The 20965-nt window shown below is 35.4% G+C and overlaps 1 protein-coding gene and 1 non-coding gene across 2 annotated transcripts; both read left to right on the forward strand.

The window, feature by feature from the left end:
- The first annotated feature begins 13288 nt into the window (after positions 1–13288).
- LOC147556963 (protein NLP5-like) lies at positions 13289–17010 on the forward strand. The gene is made up of 5 exons (XM_086657967.1): positions 13289–13635; positions 13818–14706; positions 14791–14841; positions 14927–15926; positions 16062–17010. The coding sequence occupies exons 2-5, from the start codon at positions 13852–13854 to the stop codon at positions 16907–16909; spliced, it is 2754 nt and encodes a 917-aa protein (XP_086514093.1). The 5' UTR covers positions 13289–13635; positions 13818–13851; the 3' UTR covers positions 16910–17010.
- Positions 17011–17191: 181 nt separating this feature from the next.
- On the forward strand, positions 17192–17262 carry TRNAG-GCC (transfer RNA glycine (anticodon GCC)). Its single transcript has one exon. It is a non-coding gene; the product is annotated as a tRNA-Gly (tRNA).
- The last annotated feature ends 3703 nt before the right edge of the window (positions 17263–20965 follow it).

Here is a 20965-nt window from a genome sequence, read left to right on the forward strand (position 1 = left end):
TTGTTTAATCTTCGACATGCTTCCTTAAGAAATGTGGTTGAGTGAATGTTTGGCGTGTTTAAGTCTCGGTATGCAATATTTAAGTCTGCAACTCCATTTCCATTCACGACCCAGGCGGAAGTAGTGTTGACGTGTGCAAGATTGCACAAATTTCTTTGCAAAGAATCTCATAATGATCAATTTCTTGTAGAAGATGATAATGATCAATCATATATTGTACCCGTACCACTTACAAATGATGAAATTGATAAAGAACTAATTTTTCGATCACAACAACAACGTCAAGAAGTTAATAAATGGCGCGATAACCTATCGAATAGTATGTGGGAAGATGTTCAATAACCACTTTAGCATAGTTAGTTTAATTTTTTTTTTGTAAATTATCCGAATGAATATTTTAACTTTATGTGAACAAATTTTTTTTTTTGAGGACTTTTTCGAATCAATATTTTATTTTGAATAGACCTTTACCGAAAATATGCAACGGATAATTATAACGAATTATCCAAATATCAATGAAATGTCGAAATATGTATCAAAAATATTTTATGAGAATTAATAAAAATTTACCTCAAAATGTCGCTAGAAATACTTCTCAAAATGTCAATAGACATTTGTCCATGTACTCAAAATCCATAAAATGTCTATGGACTCTCTAATGTCAACAAAAATCTTGAAAAATGTCTACAGTCATGAAGTCTACAAAAGTCTACGAGAGTCACAATCCACTACCCCCTCTAAGAAGTTTTTTTTGTTTAAGGAAGAAATAACCAATTCGTGATGGAGTAAAATCCGAACATCTTACATAGCTTTGATTACATCATGTGGATACAAAAGTAAATAACATCACGATGATTTGAGAGAGCACTTTTACTGCCATAATTACACATACTTGGACCTTTAAAGGTCATAGCAAAACCCTAAAAGGCTATACCAAGACCCTTAAAGGCCATTACAAAGACCTAGAGAAGATCTATACTTTATTTTATACCATATAATAACAAACTTTTTACATATGAGTAATGAAGACCACCCTTATGCATCAAATCCATGATCTCTTAGATTTCAGAGTACTGAACATCTAACACAACAAATAGTGGAGAAGTTAGAGAATTGATGAGTCTGTGGATTGAGGTTGTTGATTGGATATGAAATTTTCTTCTTAGTGTCAACTATGCTTTGAGTCTTCTTGATGTCGAGTTTGAGCGAAAGAATCGTCATTACACACTAACAAACTTCAATATCTCTTTCTTCATGATGAAACAACTTCATTGTCCCTCTAATCTTCCACCTTTGTTACTCCAAATTGTTAAGGAAATAAATAAAAATTAAAACAAACAACATCCCCTTCGAAAAGGAGATGCCGGCAAAGGGAATCCTCCCTTTACCGGAGAAATTTAGATCTTCCTTGGGGTTTTTAGGAGACGGTTATAGAGAGAGAAAAAGAGAGAGAGAAAGAGAGAGAGATGGAGACAGTTGATCATCGTCTTTATTCCCGATTAACCTATTAATCTCCCTCTAAGAAGTTTTATACTATGGAAAACGTTAAGTCAATTGTACAGCAACTTGATAAACACATTAAACTTGGATTCATTTATATCATCTCTTTATTTAAAAAAATTCAATCATTTTGTTTATTACTTCGATGTAAAAAAAAGTAAGGCCTAATATTTTTCGTAAAAAAAGGTCCTGATCGAAGTTTCGCAATTAGGCCCCTAACTTATCAGCCACGGCGCTGAACTACTCTTTTGTAGGTGTACATTATGGCAATGCTTATGGGAGTGCCTATAGATAAATTAGGAATGCTTATAAAAATTTTCTTATCTTTTGATGTGTAGGAAATTATGGGCATCATTTAACAAACTCACCTCTACTATAGGCACTACACATAAACCTAAAACTACTAATAAAATCCATCCTTTTCCAATTTGGTGTAAAATCTATCAACAAATTTATGTGGAGGAAACTGTGTTTATAGAAATAGAACCTTGTTTTTTTGTTGAGAGGAAATAGTATGCAAAAACTGTGTCTACAGAAATTGATTGTTTAAAGTAATTTTTTTAACACAGAATAGTAGTATGGAAAAAAATGTTGTTATACCTAACAATAACTCGGTAAACATAACTCGGTCAACAGTTGGTAGCCCAAGTGGTTCAAGGTGTTGACATAAACTCCAAAAAGCCCTGGAGGTCCCAGGTTCCAATCCCAGAGAAGGTGGAATCTTTGGCTATTTGAATTGGGATTATTTAGGCCATTGTCTAGTTGGGCTATAGTCCCGGTCTTGTTTGAGTTTGAGTAGGCGGTTATCGAGCTTATCACGTCTATGATGTATCAATGCCAAATGTAACGACTCACGTAGATCGTATCGACTTCCAAAAAAAAAAACTCGGTAAACATAAACTAACCACCTAAAACCATATTGAACAACAAACTCAACCCATTGGTGCCTTTAATACTTCCATATTTATTTTATCTCACTTTACTTCACTTAATTAAATTTCTTGATTTAAACTTTTTCTTATAAAAATAACCTTTCCATGGTACTAGGGGTGTCAACGGGTCGGTTCCGGTTCGGGTATTTGACTATCCAGAACCGGAACCTATAAATCGTAACGGTTTCGGTTCTTGACGGTTCCGGTACCGGTACCTCAATCAAAGGATCCATAACCGGAACCTTTAAAATTCTCGGGTACCCATCGGGTATCGGGTACACTTTGGGTATTCACAAAAGTATATCAAATATTTCTTAAAGTAGAAGAATTTGCATGAATCTAGTGAAAAGAAATATCATAAACGACATAGATCCTTAAATAAGCAAATATCTCGGGTACAATAGTTGATGAGTATAAGAGATTAGAGATTAGGGGAATCAAGAAAGAAGAAATGAACCTTTATGTTATATTAACTCGCTCACTTTTGTGTTTTATAAATTAGTTTTCAACCAAGGAAAAGAGGATTTGAGAAATTTCATAACTTGGTGAGTTGGTAACTTGGTGAGAAAAATCCTGACGTATAAGAATACTATATAATCTAGGGTATTTTTTCGTATTATCTCGGGTACCCATTACCTGTCGGGTACCCGACGGATATACCCGATAAGGACCCGCCTCCTAGTCGGGTCCTTTCGGGTATACCCATTTAAGACCCGATTTCCTTAATGGATCTAAAACCTATACCCAGTACCTACCCATTAAGACTCGGGGTCGGTTCGGTTCTCGGGTAAACGGGTACCCATTGCCACCCCTACATGGTACAAACTTATTTATTCATATTATAACAATCTTAATCTATTGGTACTTACCCAAAAAAAAAAGATCTGGTGGTACTTGTCAATTTCTCACCTCCAAATCCTAATGTACCTAGTCACTTAACAAGCAAATATACATATAGAAGACCTAGATGAGATAATATTACTTAATTAGTATTTAAAGAAGGTTTAAGACGACATATGTACTTAACTGGTTGCCCTGTCGTATTTATTTCTTATAATAATCCTAGTCCAGGGTGCTATCCAATTCATCAGCTCCAATACTTAATGTACCCAAACTTCTACCCTAAAATGTATCTAGTCTCATAATAGGGTGAGTACAAGAAGACCACGAGATGTGATATATTCCATTAGAATAGTAGTTAATTTGACTTTTACTACTTTAAAATTGCATTAAGAAAATATAAACTCTAACTCCTATAATAAACTAAAAATTAAATATGGTAAACTTTTCCGGAGCTTACCCAAATTTAGTATTTATGGTTTAGACCATTTTCATAGAAGTAAATTAGCGAGAGTTTTGAAAATATTAATAAATGTTTAAGTCATTATAATCGCAAACAGTTGATAGTTCAGTTGGTAGTGTATGTCAGAGTCGGAATCATTGGTGGGCTGAGCCGTCCTCGGCTCTAATACCACTTTGTAATGCCCCAAGCTCTTCGTTGAGGGTAGGGGATTGTAATAGTCCCACATTGCTTGCAAGAGTGTCCAGAGACTGGGTTATAAGTGTACGCTCAAACTTAGTAAGTACCAAAGCCTTCTGTGGGGAACAAAACCTCATACCACGGTGGGTGGTGGCTAAAAGTGAGGACAATATCGTTGTGGGAGGTCCACAGTGTCGCTGTGTAGTCTGATGGTCAGGCGAATCGTGTGTCATCGGCTCATCGCCCATACCGAGGCTTTTTGGGTGGGCTTGTGGTGACTCCGCCAAGAACAAAACTCCGTACCTGTGTGAGGTGGTCAAAGCGGGGACAATATCGATAATTGCTAAGGCTTGGGACGTTACATTATTTGACGCACAATAATTTCTATTTGTTTATTATGAATTTGCTTAACCTCATCAATCAAACGAGTCATTAGTAAAACTAGGATGCGAATCTCAGTAGAATGAATTTAAACTAGTATAAGATTTTCAGCAGTCTAAATTTTAAAAACACAACAAACTTCATTTAGTCCTTGATATCCCCGAGTTGTGATTTGATCCATAAAATTGCACTGAGTAGGCATAAGCACTTTGGGTTCAAAGACCCACCACAACAATAAGATTACACTTAATGAACATTATCATGACGGATTCAGAGGTTCGTGGCAGTAAAAAGAGAGCATAACCACTCAAATAGGGACGTGGCTGAGAATTTAAGGGTCTGATGCAAAATTTTAGTTGGGGTCCCTTGTGTAATCAAACGTTAAAAAAGTATTTTAAAAGCAAACTAACACACACAATCTAAAATAATCTGACTATAGAAGGATAAATTATTTATTAATCAAATAACAATTAATATATTTTTTACAAGCATTTGAAATGACAATTTTGACTCGAAAATTTTTCCTTCCACTTTTGAACCAATGTCATCAATTAAACCTTCGTAATCAATTTTGTCTAAGGACCCACTTTCAATGCTAACCAACCCTTTTTCATTCAGTATGTCTTGCAGCATGTTTGATCTCAAGTATGAATTTAAAAGCTTTAACTTTGAGAAGCTCCTTTTACTGATCCAACTGTAACTGGTATAGTTAATAAAATTCTATAAGCAATGCTACTATCTGGGAAACAATTCATCTTCTTCTAAAAATTTAATACTTCATTACATTTTGTAATTTTTCGTGGCAAAATTATTTGTAAGAGTTTTGACTCCACAATGAAATCGTTTGCTTCAACGTCAAAATGTTCTTCTTTCTGAAATACCACTCCAATGAACCAATAGCTTGCTCTATTAATAAAATGAAATAATGAATTCTAAAAATTTTCCTACCTGATTGTGGAACCAATTATGATGATCCATCACTTGTATCATCAAAATGTCTATTTCGATGAATTTCATGCCTCTAAAAAAAAACAGGGTTAATTTACCTTTCAATCGCCATTATCTTACCATCAACCATAGCCTCTTCAAATCCAGTTTCTCTGTACATCTTCAGATTGACAATCAAATCTTTTATTAATTTTATAGAAACATCAATAATATATGTCCTTCAACGCTTGCTAACCTAGTTAACTGTTTCAAATAACTTGTACACAAATGTTAAGACTTAGTAAAAATTTGAAATTACCGAGTTCAGATCTTGGTATTGATTTTGCTCCACTTCTTGTTTTTAAGTTATTGTCACTCTCAGCCAGTTGAAATAATGCTCCTATATGATTTGTGGAGGTTGTGTTATGATTTTCTTAATACCATCAACACGACTCCCTCACCGTGTAGTTGATAACGATTTTAAAGTAACTTCTTTTAAACTATGTTTTAAAATTTGCCAACGTTTTGTGGAATTTGCGAACAAATAATAAATTCATTGCACTATTCCAAATAAATTTTTATCTTTACCATGACTACTAGCTATATCACACAGAACTGAGTTCAAACTATACAACCACATGCAGTGTTAAATGGTCGAAAGTTTATATCTAAAAGTCTTTTTTGTCACCATGACAACTAGCTATATCACACATAATTAAGTTCAAACTATGACAACGAGATGGTCGAGGATTTATATCTAAAAGTCTTCTTGCTTGCACCTTTTCATATTCGATCTATTGTCGTATCTTCGACCTCGTACATCATCGTCTAAAGATCAAAACTTTGAACGCTGATTGTAATCCTTTGAAGAAACCAAATCCAGATGTATCATTAACAATTAAAAGTTGTACACAATATTCTTCTATTTTTACTGGTCTAGCAGACATATCCACGCACCTCAAAATCAAATTCATTTGTTCTTGGTGATTGATATCAGAAGTGCAGCCAGGTAAAACGGAAAAATACTTAGCTTCTCCAATCCTTTTAAGGATAACACCTCTAACTTTAGAAGATAATAGTTGTATAACCTCATTTTGAATAACATTACTCAGATAGTGATTTCAAATTTCACTGTTTTGAATTCGAAGAAGATGTTCTTTAATCAGAAGATCATGTTATTCCAACATCTTAACAAGACCTACAAAAATTCGTTGCACTCTTGACCAATTGTGTGGTAGATTCCACGAAATGCAAGATTATACTTTGAAAACTATTTTATTGTTGAAATAAACTTTTACAACAATAATCTTCAATGTTCTTTCTCTTTTTGAATTGAGTCTTGTACAACTTGATCAATAGTATGAGTCTTCTGAAAACTAAGTTGTAATCCAATCTATGTGGCATGTTAGCTATTTGATCACTGCCAAGTTCATGTTCTTTAAGCCTCTCACTAGCTAAGATGTCTCCAGTCTCTAGTCTCCATAACCATCATTTGCTAACTGATTTTTGACCATTTTTTCTTGAACAATTTGCAACAAAAGCGAAACATTTTATCAACATCTTGGGAGTACACAAGCCAAACCCTATCATGGTTTTCTGATCCATTTGATAATTGTCTTGTGGAAAATTCTAAAGAAAAACGTCTATTTGTCTTATCGTTAGGACTTTTCTTTATTGATAGGTCTTTAATTAGAACTTTTTAATCTAACAGTTCTCTCCCTATCCCATTCAGATTTTCCCAGATTCTCGGATCATAAATATTAGTTGGATTTTCATTAGTTTGTTCATCAAGTAAGTCATTAAAATCATGGGTAGGAATAAAACCAACTGGATACTAAATCATTGCATTGTTCCAACAAATGCAACTCATTGGGACTGGTGGATTTTGAGATTATCCCATAAACGAAGTCGAGTTTGTCTTTAGCTCGAAGAGCTTCTGCCATTCCTCGGGATCATGAATTATTATCACCACTGGGAAGAGGTGTGATTAAAATATTAGTAGGTGTATCTGAATGATGCACATCGAAAGAACCAGCGAGATTAACAAGGCAAGGTGAAATAACAACAAAACTCATTATAGAGAAAAAAAAAAGTGTTTGTCTAATATATGAGTATATATAGACACATATAAAGAAAACTGAATATGTTTATCTAATATACGATATCTAAACTATGTTTATACAATTTAATTGGATCGGTGATCCAAGTGGACCTAACTCTCGGATGATCGAGTAAAACCGGGGCGAGTGTTGGATCCAGGTGAATCCTAACACATAAAAGTTTCCGGTCTTTGGTATAGGAAGAAAACTACTTAGTAGAGGCAGTGCATTAGAAAGGGAGAGCAATGATTTTAGTATTGGTATAGGAAGAACACTGCTTAGTAGAGGCAGTGCATTAGAAAGGGAGAGCAATGATTTTAGTATTGGTATAGGAAGAACACTACTTCTAAGTTGTGGAAATGTCATACTTAATTATCTACTTATTTATACTTCTGTGTTCTTGGAGATGATAATGTCTCAAGTAAAGGAATTTTTTTTTGGGTGGTTGAATCTTAATATACATATAACTGTAATTGGATTTGTAGCAAGCTTAGAAACATCGGGTAGCATGGAGTGGTTGTACGGATGAGTGGATTTCTAGCAATCTTAGAAGCATCAGTAACAATCTTAAAAGCTCCGGCCGGGTTCACTTGATATGTAACTTGTTTTCTAAACTACTACTTCATTAACATGTTTTTAGATAGATTAAACAAGTTATCACTTTGCAGCAACTTGTTTTTACTGTTTAAATATGTTTTGATGTTTGTTTGTTGTACATTTTAGTTTCAGCTTGATAGTTGTCTTAGCATATGCTGTATGTAATTCTGATTCTAAATAAGTTTGTGTTTGTATCGTAACTCTTAGTTAACAGCTATAGGAGTTAAAGATGATGCAATCCTATTGAAAGAGTACATCTCCTGGAGGTGTTGTTGGTCCAACTCATGTTCATGATCTGAATATACTATGTGAAGGGGCACAAGTGTGAAATTTTGATTATATATATGTATATATGTTTGGGTTGGAAGCGATGAACTCGAAACTTGTGTTTAGAGTAATCAGTCAATGTATGTTTTGTTTGATTTGTCGTGTTAGTTTGAGTTATCTCTTTTGTTTTGATTTTCTGATTTCCAAACGGGGACTACGGTAAAAGCTGTAAAATATTGCAGTTGGATTCGACATATTTTGAGTTTTTTTTTTTCGAATTAGACATTTGTAACAGCCAACAAAAATAAGCCGTTACAATAAGTTACATTTATAACGGCTATATCTCTCCAAAGTGTTACAAAATATTTCGCTCCAATGTAGTCCGCGCCACTTTGATAAACTTTTTTTTTATAACAACCTGTAACCACACAACCGTTATAAATGTCCTTTTAGAACGGCTTCCGGTCATTAAAAATGTATTTGCAACGTGATTTTTATAACGGCTTACTTTTTTTTTAACTATTTTTAGCCGTCACAAGTTGTTATTTGTAACGTCTTTGTTGTCACTTGTAACGGTTTTGGCCGTTACAAATGGGACGTGTTTTTGTAGTGAATGTACACAAATTTAGTCCACAACAGATGAAATATGACTTATCTTTTGTAAAAATTGGTCGAAAAAAAATCAATTACATTGGCTTTGGTTGAAATTTGTGGCATTTTTCATTATAAATCGAAAATCCTTGAAAGGCTGGAACAAAAAAACGACCTAAAACCCTAAAAATGTTAACCATAGAGAAAGACAAAATAAGAACTTTTCTTTACCTGAGACATATTGTCTCCATTATATATGTTTCGTTTAAGTCAATGGCTCCGTTTAAGTCGATCTCTTCTTTTAATTCGAAAAACTCTTGACGTTGGTTTCCTCCTTCATTAATAGTGGTTCCTCATTCATGAGATCTTATATCATTATTAAGAACTTGTAACTAAGACAATAATGATAGTAAACTTCTATATTTTGTTGTTTTTATTATGTTGATGATGATGTTGATAGTACTGATCGATATTAGGGTAGAATTGTTTATGTCAGAAAAAACTACAAAGAATAAATATAAAATTTATTTTTTCTTTTTATTCAAGTTTTTTTTATTTTAGAGTTATTTACTAAATAATCTATTTAGTGCTCTCCTTGAAACAATTTGGTATAGGAAGAGTAAGTACATGAATTGAACCTCTTTAATGCACTGCCTATACCAACTGATGCTCTTCCTGTACCAAGGACCAAGTTTCCCTCACGTCCCTTATCGCTTTCAACAGATATTGTGGATTTTCAGTCACACAATGTAAAACGCAACACAAATTAGAACCATTAACTATTGACTTAATTCACAAAAGCTTCTTGAATTTAAAATTGTATTTCCTCACCATCATTTATGCTAAGCTTTCAGATGTTCTCCAACTATATTTTTACTATTCAAACTCCAAAAACAAGCATTTGAATGTTTTTTAGATTCGATAAGATTTGAATACTAGTCTCTTTGTGTGTAACCTCTCTTTGTGATTAGCCTACATATTTTGACTCACGCTGAAATCGGCTTTTATTATAAGTATTTGAATTCTTCTAACAAGTTTTCATATGCTTTCCATATATCTAAAGAGAAACCATAGTGATGGTGATTGATATGGACGATTTTTGCTTATACCGAACTCAAAAATGCTAAGTCAATAGAAGCTGTTTCATAATGAAGAACATGTTGCGCTTATACTCTTCATGTCTTCTCATTATATTTAACAATTCCTACAATAAATATCAACAACCTAAAACTATTAAAAAAAAAATTTGTCTCCCTTATACAGGTTGCAAAAACAATTTTTGTTTAAGAAATACAAGTTCTTAGATTCTAGAAGTTAAAACAGTCCACTCTAGCCGAACTGATTTTGTTTAACTTTGTACTCTATAACTCCCCTATAGGCTTCAACATGTATCCTTCAATATCAAACAAAACTACTTCCCTAGAATCGGGGAGACGCTGCTGGATGAAATGGTAAAATGAAGATTTGGTTTTGCCCACCTCATCATATCCACGAGAGACTTCGAAGCTGGTAGAGCGACATGCCACTTGACACCTCCACGACTGATGTTGTTAGAAGACAGATACATAGATCGAGATTTATCCGTGGGCCGAATATAATCGCAGTAATGTCAAAGCCAATGACATGTTAATTTATAGATAAATACTCTCGTTTTTTCCTGTATGGTTTATCCCTAGTAGACTAAGCCGCAATTATTCCATCACCAGTCTTATTAAAAAGTAATGTTAGATTTACCAACTTCCATCAATAAATCTTTCTTACCTATAAATTCTTACAAATGATTGTGGTGTGATCCAACAAATGACCACTAAGACAATTGATAATTGAGTTTACCCCTCTCAACTTACTATTTTTATTAAAAACACTAAGACAATGTTTGATAGTGTGTGGAAAAAAAAATATGTCTATCAAAAGTAATGATTGTGTAATGTGATTTTAGTAATTGTACTACCTTAATATGTTAGATTTAGCCAAGAAAATGATCCATAAAGACTTATTTTGTCCGTACACTATTTAACATGTGATTCATTTCCTTTATGCCAAACATGACCCTAGTATTTTGCCTAAAATAGTAAGTTAAAGGGGGTAAACTCAATTATCAACTATTGAGGGGGTAAACTCAATTACCAATTAGTATTGAGGGGGTAAACTCAAAAAACCCTTAAACTAAAATGGAAGAAATAAAGTTGGCAGCGTCTAAAGGGGCCTCCCAAATTGTTGTAAGCACCGACCAAGAGGGGTTGACCGTGGTCAAACCCCGATAGCTGTAGGCGCCTCCTCTCGGACTGACCAGTCCGAGGCCCAAACCATTGTCTCGGACTGGCCCAGTACGAAAGGAGTCGGACTATCCAGCCCGATAGGTTTCGGACTGGGCCAATTCGAGACCATGCTTTGGGTCTCGGACTGACGAGGGACATGGTCGAGGGTTTTTCATACCAAATTTCACAAAACTCGATTCCTTTATGCTTCAGCTAGGGCTTCTTCATCCCAAATCTAGGGTTGGTTTCTTCATCCCCTATCTAGGGTTTCTTCATCACAACAAAACCTCAAACATTAAGCTTGAAAATTAATTGGTTTTTTTATTTAATTAAACTTGAGGATCTTAACAGAAATTTAGGTTTTTGATATCCTTCACGATGTTTAATCTTTGATTCATTAATGAGTTTTTGTTGAGAGCTTAATGGATTTTGTAAGGTTTAATCTTTGATTGATTTTAGAGTAAAAAGTGAGAGAGAAAGAAACTAACGTAAAAGTAGAAAAGAAGAGGGAGGCGCTCACGGAGGCGCCTAAGCAATTTTCGGAGGCGTCTACAGAGTGAGGCCCCTACAACACTTTTCGAAGGCGCCTATAGCCGTTCCCAATAAAGTTTAGTCACAAGGATGGCCAACCACGACAACAATAAATAACTAGATGAATTAGAAATTTTGCTCTCTGATGTAAAAATAGTCCTAGTTAACGACCAAACCATCAGAAAGATATGATCTAGTGTATCTGTTGATGTAAAAAAAAAGGCAATTTGGTTATCAGACCGAAAATAAAGACTCAATGTTGAATCGCGTCTGAGTGAATCATACTGCTGCTTCAATTCCCGCTCCTAGAAACCTGGGGGGAAAACCTGCAAAGAGTTCGGAAATCTCTTCGACGCTTAAGACATGTCAGATTGCCCTTTGCAGTTTAAAGATTGAATATCGATTGATCCTTGGGGAACATACCTTGTTGAGGTGATGCGATGCCCTTTTATAGAATTCTTTGGACCGACTGTGATAGACAGTGAGATTGCGGCGCTGTTGAGATCCACCATGTTTATTGGAACTACTATTTCGTAGTTAGGATTTCTTTTGAGTTTATCGTCAGATATTTAGAAGTTCCTTTGTTCAAGGATCCATGCTAGATATACTGCTGAGTTGATAGATCTTCTAGGAGATGTTTCTTCCTTTGAGACTCTTGAAGTCCAAGTTAATCAAACACTTAAGATCGTAACCGACTGAGATCTTTAGGAAGATTCAGGATTAAGTCGGTAAGCGTGCGGCGTGGTTCTGCCTTCCCATGTGTTTGGGTGTAAGGCATCCACATAGCTTAAGTGGACCCCCTATACTTTTTGCGGATCCCAGAATAAACTTGGTTGTGTTTGAGGCAGGACATGGTTGGAGTTCTGTAGATGATCTTGCCGACCTCCTGATATTTCTGGGCTTAGGTGACAAACCTCTTCGAGCTCAGCGGTCATGTTTTCTTGAGAAGGATTGACCCATTGAGCTTTTGGTATTTTCTTGACTTCTTGACGTCAGTTAACAAGTGACCATTTTATTTGTCATCAGTATCCAACACTAATACTAACATGACATATGACTATATTTGGCGGAAATCAAACACGACTGCCAAAGATCGCATTTCATAATGGTATTGGTACGGAGTATACATTAGAAATCGCATTTTGGGCATAAAGGATTCCCTCCAAGAGAGAAAATTCTCCATAATGGTATTGGGGACAGGTATACATCTGGAATCCCATTCTCGACATAATATTATTCACTCCAAGAACGAAAATTCGAAAGCAAGGGTGGGCGAATTCACAATTCGCTTTCATTTATAATTCTGAAACCTCTACCAATCCTATATTCTAAGGAGTTAAATTTCATAATATTTCGGCCGAAATATTTCTTCTTTCATTCTTACCGAAATTTTTATCGAAATTAAACTTTAACTACTTTTTCACAATGTGTGACGAAAGAAATAACTATTGAAAATTTTCAGCTGAAATGATCGAAATATTTCCGTTTGCGATATTCCCACTAAACCAAAATTTCATTCTTGCATATAGTAGACCAATCAAAAGTGAAACCCATGTCCATTTCCAAGGAATCTAAACAGAATTAGTGACATGATTCATTGGATACCAATACTGTGATCAGAGAAAGATAGAAGAATATGTAAAAATGAATCAAGAAATATTCCTAGTTAATCCTCCTAGCCCCACCAATCCATTAGCTGGAACTCATATGTCAATACCCCAAAACACCACTAATAAATATAGTGGCAAGATAGTAGAGAATCTTAACTTACAAAAAACAATATACCCATCCTCTAACTTTTCTCCTCATCTATCTTCTCTCTCTAAAAATATCTATTTTGTTTTCCATGGTTTCTCTCTCTTCCCCTATCTCTTCCTCTTCCATTTTACTATTGCTTCATACTGGGTCTTTCACAGAATTGTACCAAGGGAATCCTCATCCAACAATAGAAGATGTTTTGAGGAAGTTAGAGAGAGAAAGTGAAAGAGAGAGAGAGAGGATACCATCTCATAATTAGAGTGTCAACTGCTTTTTCATTTTCTTTTTTTGAAATATGGACATGCTTTAAAAGGGTATAAAATCTTTTCTTTCTGATAATGATTAAGTTTCTTAAGACCTATTTTGGGTAAATTTGAGTAAAACTAAAACTACCCATCTCCTATAAATTCAAGATTCTTTTCCAAACAAGTTTTTTGGATTAATTTATTCTAGATGTTCTTGTTTCTTTTTTCATAATAATTTTTTCTTTTTGCAGATTGTGATTCTTTTAGTGGATTTTGACAGAAATCATGGAAGGTGGACAAGATAACAAAGTTGATTTTAGTCTCATGGATGAACTCTTATCAAGCTGGTCAGAAACAACTGAATCAGGATCAGAGTTTCTCCAACTTGGTTCTTCAAATTCAGCTACTTTCTTTAATCCTTTAGATTTCTTGCCAACTATTTCAGAAACTTTGAATCCAAACTCATCTCAAAATAACAACCAAGAAGAGAGACAAACACCAATACTTCTTCCTAGAGTTCCTACCAGTTATTCCCTTCAAGCTCATCAACCATTAACCTTTTTTGAAGCTCAATATCCAAATTCAAACTCTATTCGAACTCATTCGGAGTTCTATGATCGAACGGAACCGAATTCGGTTGAGGGTAGTTTTAATTTATCAAGTTCACTTCCTTCTGTCAAAGATAGGATGGTTCTTGCTCTTAGACACATAAGAGATACTATAAAAAATGAAGATGTTCTTATTCAAATATGGGTTCATGTAAAAAGAGAAGAAAAACAATTTCTTATTACTAATGATCAACTATTCATAGTTAGTCCTAGTAGTTGGAAGCTTGAAAGTTATAGAAATGCATCAATGGAATATCAATTCCCATCTGATGGGGATTTGAATGAATCAGTAGGTTTACGAGGTCGAGTTTTCTTAGGAAAAGTTCCTGAGTGGACACCTGATGTTAGATTCTTTAGTAGTGATGAATATAAACGAATTCATTTTGCTCAACGATATGATGTTCGTGGGACTATTGCTCTTCCAATTTTCGAACAAGTTAGTAGATCGTGTTTGGGTATTGTGGAGATTGTTATGAATACTCGGAAGATTAATTATCGTCCTGAGCTAGAAAATGTTTGTCGGGCTCTAGAGGTATTGTATTTTTCTTTTCTGTTTCATATGATTCGTCTGAGTTTAACTTATCTGAATCCAATTTACTTCTTTGTGCATTTGCAGGCTGTTAATCTAAGGGGTTCTGAAAGTGGAAGTCCTACTAATACTGTAAAGGTAAACAAGTCTTAAGCCTAATGAATCAAATAAACAAACTATTTTTCTTCTTAAATTCATTGGTTTATTTATCTTTTCATGTTAGGCCCCTAATGTCTCCTACCAAGCCATTTTGCCCGAAATTCGGGAGGTCTTAAGAGCTGCTTGTGAAGCACTTAGGTTACCCTTAGCTCAAACTTGGGTCCAATGCATCCTACAAGGCAAGGAAGGGCTACGCCACTCAGACGAAAATTATACCTGTTGTATTTCAACAGTTGATGATGCATGTCTTATAAACGATGCTAAAATTCAGGGTTTCCACGAGGCTTGCTCCGAGCACCATCTCTTTAGAGGACAAGGTATTACCGGAAGGGCATTCACTACTAATCAAGCTTGTTTCTCTAGTGACATAACCACTTTTAGCAAGAAGGACTATCCTCTTTCTCATTACGCAAGAATGTTTGGGTTGAGAGCGGCCGTCGCTATCCGTTTACGCAGCATCTACACTGGGACGGTTGACTATGTTCTCGAGTTTTTCTTACCGGATGACTGCATTGACCCTGAAGAACAAAAGATGATTTTAAGTTCCTTATCCACTATCGTACAAAGCTCTTGCCAAAGCTTAAGAGTTATCTCAGACAATGAGGTACTAGAAGACAACGTTTTGAGTAATAGTTTTGTGATTACTCGCCCTTCATATGGACCAAACAGGGAACAAGTGCCAAAGATTAGTTCAACTCCATTAAATGAATCTTTGAAGAAAGAATCATCGTCGGTCACTCAATTTAGGGAGGTCCAACTGAAGGGTAAAAGTGTCCTCAAAGAGGAACCGACAAGTGGGTTCAAAGTACCATCGCATTGGGATAACCCTAGGGTGGTCTTACCAAAAGGGCAACCATTCAGAGAGTTTACGCCTCATCACCAAGATTCTGGTCCCAAAGAGAATGCTGATAGTGGTGGTGATTCTTCTTTGGGTGAGAGTAAGTTTTTGAGTGTGAATGGAAAAGGAGAAAAAAGACGGAATAGACAGGAGAAAACTATTAGTTTTCAAGTTCTTCGACAATACTTCGCCGGTAGCCTAAAAGATGCAGCAAAGAGTACCGGTGGTAAGTCCAAATATACAAATATATACATATATATATATATGTCATTTTTTTCAATGATGATACATTAAACAAACATGCATTTATGCTAAAAAATGGTTGTTTATCGTGTTGTTTACATGTTTATTTCTCTTCTAGTTTGCCCAACTACTCTAAAGAGGATATGCAGACAACACGGAATAAATCGATGGCCTGCAAGAAAGATCAAGAAAGTAGGACATTCGTTAAAGAGACTCCAAGGAGTTATTGATTCAGTTCAAGGTATTGAAGGTGCTTTCGAAATTGAATCCATTTACCCAAACTTACCCGATTGTTGCTCTCCAATTCTGTATAGAACCAACCCATTTTCTGTATCACAGACAAATGATCAAATATCATTAAACCGCCTGCCTAATGTCCAACTCGACGTTGTCTCAACTAGTCCTCAAGCTACTGCACCGAAATCACCTTCTTCTTCCTGGAGTCAGAGTTCTCATTCTAGTAAAAAACAACAAAAGATTCCTTCAATTTTCAATATTGCAGGTAATGAAGAAACTACTTTAATGGAACAAACTACTACCCGTCAAGACGATATAGGCCTTCAAGAAAACACCCAAACCGAAAAACTACGCCATTTTGAGCATCCTAGTCTTGACGAGTACCCGAACCTCTTGCCTAATAGTACTCATGGTAGAGATGTTCTTAGAGTGAAAGTGACTCATGGGAAAGTGAAAGTTCGGTTTAGTATGAAGTTAACTTTAGGATTTAAATATCTACAACAAGAGATTGCAAAGAGGTTTTACATAGATGATATGAACAAAATTGATCTTAAGTACTTAGATGATGATTTTGAGTGGGTTTTATTAACATGTGATGATGATCTTGAAGAGTGTTTGAATATCTTTAAATTATCTCATCAGACTCAGACTACTATTAAGATTAGTGTCTTCCAAGCTTCTGATCATTCAAATAATCTTGGAAGTTCCTTCCCAAGAATTATTCAATGATCTTTTTTTATCTTCATTTTTTTTTATGTATATGAGTTGTGTTAAATACTCTGTAATATGGTGATTGAATAGAATACGAAAATGTCTTTTTTTGTACTGAATCTGTAGTTCTTCAAATGTGTTTTTAGGTCACTAGGAATCACATTCCATAATGGTAACTGCTATGAGGAATGCATCAAAAATTAATTCAAAACCAAGGGTGGGTCATAACTAATTTCATCTGGGGCATAAAACATCAGTTCGGGATAAATACGAAAAGTAAAAACGAGACAACAAAGGAAAGCACCAGTGGTCTAGTGGTAGAATAGTACCCTGCCACGGTACAGACCCGGGTTCGATTCCCGGCTGGTGCATAAGTTTTTCTCCTTCTCCTTCTCCTTTTTCTTTAACGAACTTAGTCCCCAATCCAGTGGTGCTAACACAATCTGACCATGTCAACTGTTAAACACTAGGGTATAACAAGTTTTTTATAAGTATTTTACGTGAGACTCGTGAAAATTTAGAAAGAGAGGAAATAGGGAGAGAGAGATAGTGTGAGATTTTATAGGAAGTGGGTAGTTTATTTTGATTTTATGTCTTTATCTTTTAAAATGAAGGGCCATGATTTACAAAAGAAAATTGTACGACCGAGATTTATAAACGAAAGTTATGAATGGCACCAAAACCTATGTCATTTGTTATATAGATATAAGTGTATATAACATTTTGTAATTTTATTGTTTCTTGAAGAGTATTTCTACCCTTTTTATGTCGTGTTCTCAGTCTATATAACAGAAGTTGTTGCACTGCATTAGGGTATCTTGACCATCTCATATCAAGAGCCGTCTAGGGTTACTCAAATTCTCCTTGAATTTAGTGTCTTCTTCTTGTCGTCTTGTCTTTTGTCTTGCTTTCTTTTCCTGATTGAATCAACTAAACACCCTTCCTCACAGTCAAGATCTCTTCAAATTTGTTAATGGGTCGTGCCTTCTCTTCCCGAGTTTCTTTCTTCTTCAACATGATCTACTTCTTCTGTCAATCCTAATTACAGTTTTTGGTCTCGCATTGTTGTTGTCGTGGATCAATGCTACTCTAACAAAACAAGGTTCTTGGTCTAACAACCTCTCAAGTTGTATGGGAAGATCTGAAACGAAATTTTCTTCAGTAAATCCAACTTGACTGATGAACCTTACGCTTAAATTCCCGATCTCAAAAAAGGATACACAAAATATTTCAGACTACCTTCAGCGCATCAAAAATCTATTTGATTCACTTGCTTCTGTTTATCATTATGTTTCAGACCAAGAACTTGTTCTTATTGTTCTATCGAGTTTAGGCCCTGAACTTGAATCTTTGTAACCTCAATTACTATAAGACTCACTCCACCTTCTTATAATGAACTTTACTCACTTCTTTTCTCACAAGAGTTTCGGCTTGAGCTTCTTAACACACAATCCACTCAAATAACTGCTTTGTTCACTCATTCTCCAACACCTTCTCAACCTCCTTCTACTCAACCTCGTTCTAACAGAGGTCGGTCAAACAATAGAGGGAATGGTAGAGGACATTAACGCAGTGGTTGTCATAGTGCAAACAGTCAAGGATTCTCCTCTGTTTTAGGACCTCCTCTAGAGAAACAGATAGTCATCTGTCAATACCGTGGAAGGAGTGGTTACTCAGCTCGTCCGTGTTTCAATCTCACCCGTCCATCAGAATTTGCTTAAGGTGGAGTGATTTGGGGAAATAAGAAAATTATCTGGGGCAGAAAATTTTAAAGGGAAGATGTGAATTTGGACGAATTTTCCGGAGTACAAAATTTTAAACGGAAACAAGTCAATCTCTTCTTCCTTGATGGCGATCTTCGCCTTTTTCACTCCATCCACTCGCTCTTCTCTCACTGTCCCTCCCCAATTCAATCCCCACCGCTCATTTCTTCACTCTCCTTCCCCCTTTCGCCGCCTCTCCCTGACCAACTCTTTCTTCTCTTCTTTCTTCAACCTCAAATCGCCCCCTAAGAAAAATCTAAACCCCATCATCATTTCTTTCTTGATTGGTGGTGGTTCCAGTGGTGGTGATGGTCCAACAGTGGTGGTGCTTCCAACGGTGGCTCCAATAGTAATGGTGGTGGTTTCAATGGAGGAGAAAAAGATGGTCATGATATGACCAAGGTCGAAGTTGTTCTAGCACTGGCCGAGATTCGGAGATCATTGGATAGTATACCGTCTGATCTTGCATCGACGATCACAGATGGAAGAATACCTGCATCTATTGTACATTGGTACTTGAACTTGGAAAAATCTGCAGTCTTTAGATGGTTACTTCAATTTGGGGGATTTAAGGAACGACTGTTAGCTGACGATCTCTTTTTAGCCAAAGTTGGAATGGAATGTGGCGTTGGATCTTTACCAAGGTTAGTTTTCTCTTAGTGGTTTGAATTGTTCAGATTCTATCCATTTATGTGATTCATACTTCTCTTTAATACAATTGCAAATAATGTTGCATCAATGAATTAAACCAATATGAGTGATGAACCTACAATACGTTTTAGATTTAAACTTGTTTCAATATGATTTATTTGATAATCATTTGATCTGGGTAGTTTTGATCTTCCTAAAATATGGATGGGTTTAATAGGGGTAAGGGGGTTTATCAAAAGAATTGGCTTATCATGCTTGATTAGAACTATGGTTTCATCCTAGCTGTTGATATGGTTTATTCCAATACACATCTCAATAGTATGAAAAAGGTTGGGAATCCCATACAAGTGTCGTCTTCCGGCGATTTTTAAAATCGGTTGGTAGAGTGGTGGAGAATAAAAACGAAAGCAAAAATACTTCAACTCAAAATGCTTTCCCTCTACCAAATTAAAAAAATGAATCAACTAAAGCTAACCAATTTTTGAGAAAGTCTGTGCACCTCAGATACTTTCTTATTTCCCTAAATCACCCACCTTTGCTTAATCATTTGCTACGCTTGGTCTTGAGAATTTTTCTCAAGACCCACATTGGTATATGGACTCCCTGGGAAACTATTTTGTGTTTTGTAGAGTGATAGGAATGTTGATACTTGTGGGTCTAACATTTCTTATGTTGTGGTGGAGAACCCTTTCCTTAGTAGTTTGGACCATTTGGAGTGTTCTGTTAAGTCTATAGTAAGGCTACATCTTTCGGCGACAATACTGATCTTCTAGGAACTTTGACCTAGAATATTTTTTTTTTTATGCACGACCTTTACGTTGCCTATCATGGAATAGTGAAAAATGCATATAGAAATGTACTCGTGCAGTTTTTCTTATGGTCATGTGCCCTCATTTGTTGTGTGCAATGCTAATTCCAGTCTTTCTGGCAATGAGTGTGGTTTTTATGGAGTTGTTAGCATCCTGTTGGCTCATTGATTACATGTTCCTTCTTTGAAGCTATATACAATGCCTTTCGGTGCAACGATATCTATGGTTGAAGATTATACACTGCTGAATCTAAAGAAAGTATTGACGTTTGGTACAAAAAAGACAACTACGGGTTAAACAATGTCACTCTTTTTGTAAAAGAAACTTGAACGGTGGAGTTACGTCTTTGAGCATGGAGTTATAGAAGTCAATAATCATTTGGGGATAGTTTTCCTTTTGGATGTTGTTTTTAACGTAATGATGATCTTTTAAAGTCAGCCGACAACGTGTTACAGTAAATAGGTATGGTATTTTCACATTAACGAGGAGAGCATGATGAGATTAGGATTAAAATTTGCAATCTATTATACACACCCTAAATGAGAAATGAAAAATTCTTGAGGCAAAAAGGTCAAACTCCATGTGTGATTGTTTTTTGTTTCATTGAATGATAGGGATGATGATACTTGTGGGTCTAACATTCCTTATGTTGTGGTGGAGAATTCTTTCCTTAATGATTTGGACCATTTGGAGTGTTTTGTTTACTCTATATTAAGTCAGTCTACATCTTTCGGAGACACTATTGATATTCGAGGAACTTTGACCTAGACCCTTATTTTTTTATGTGCGACTTTTTCGTTGGCTATCATGGAACAGTGAGAAATGCATATGAAAATCAACTAATGCAGTTT

Source organism: Eschscholzia californica, unplaced genomic scaffold, assembly GCF_041429995.1.
Source record: "Eschscholzia californica isolate CP2 unplaced genomic scaffold, dmEscCali1.0.p SCAF_2, whole genome shotgun sequence".
Classification (NCBI taxonomy): Eukaryota; Viridiplantae; Streptophyta; class Magnoliopsida; order Ranunculales; family Papaveraceae; genus Eschscholzia; species Eschscholzia californica.

Excerpts from the sequence above, each read along its gene's own strand:
- LOC147556963 (XM_086657967.1), top strand. The coding sequence starts at position 13,852 with ATGGAAGGTGGACAAGATAACAAAGTTGATTTTAGTCTCATGGATGAA. Across the intron at positions 14,707-14,790 it reads ATGTTTGTCGGGCTCTAGAG|GCTGTTAATCTAAGGGGTTC; the intron begins GTATTGTATTTT and ends GTGCATTTGCAG. Across the intron at positions 14,842-14,926 it reads GTCCTACTAATACTGTAAAG|GCCCCTAATGTCTCCTACCA; the intron begins GTAAACAAGTCT and ends TTTTCATGTTAG.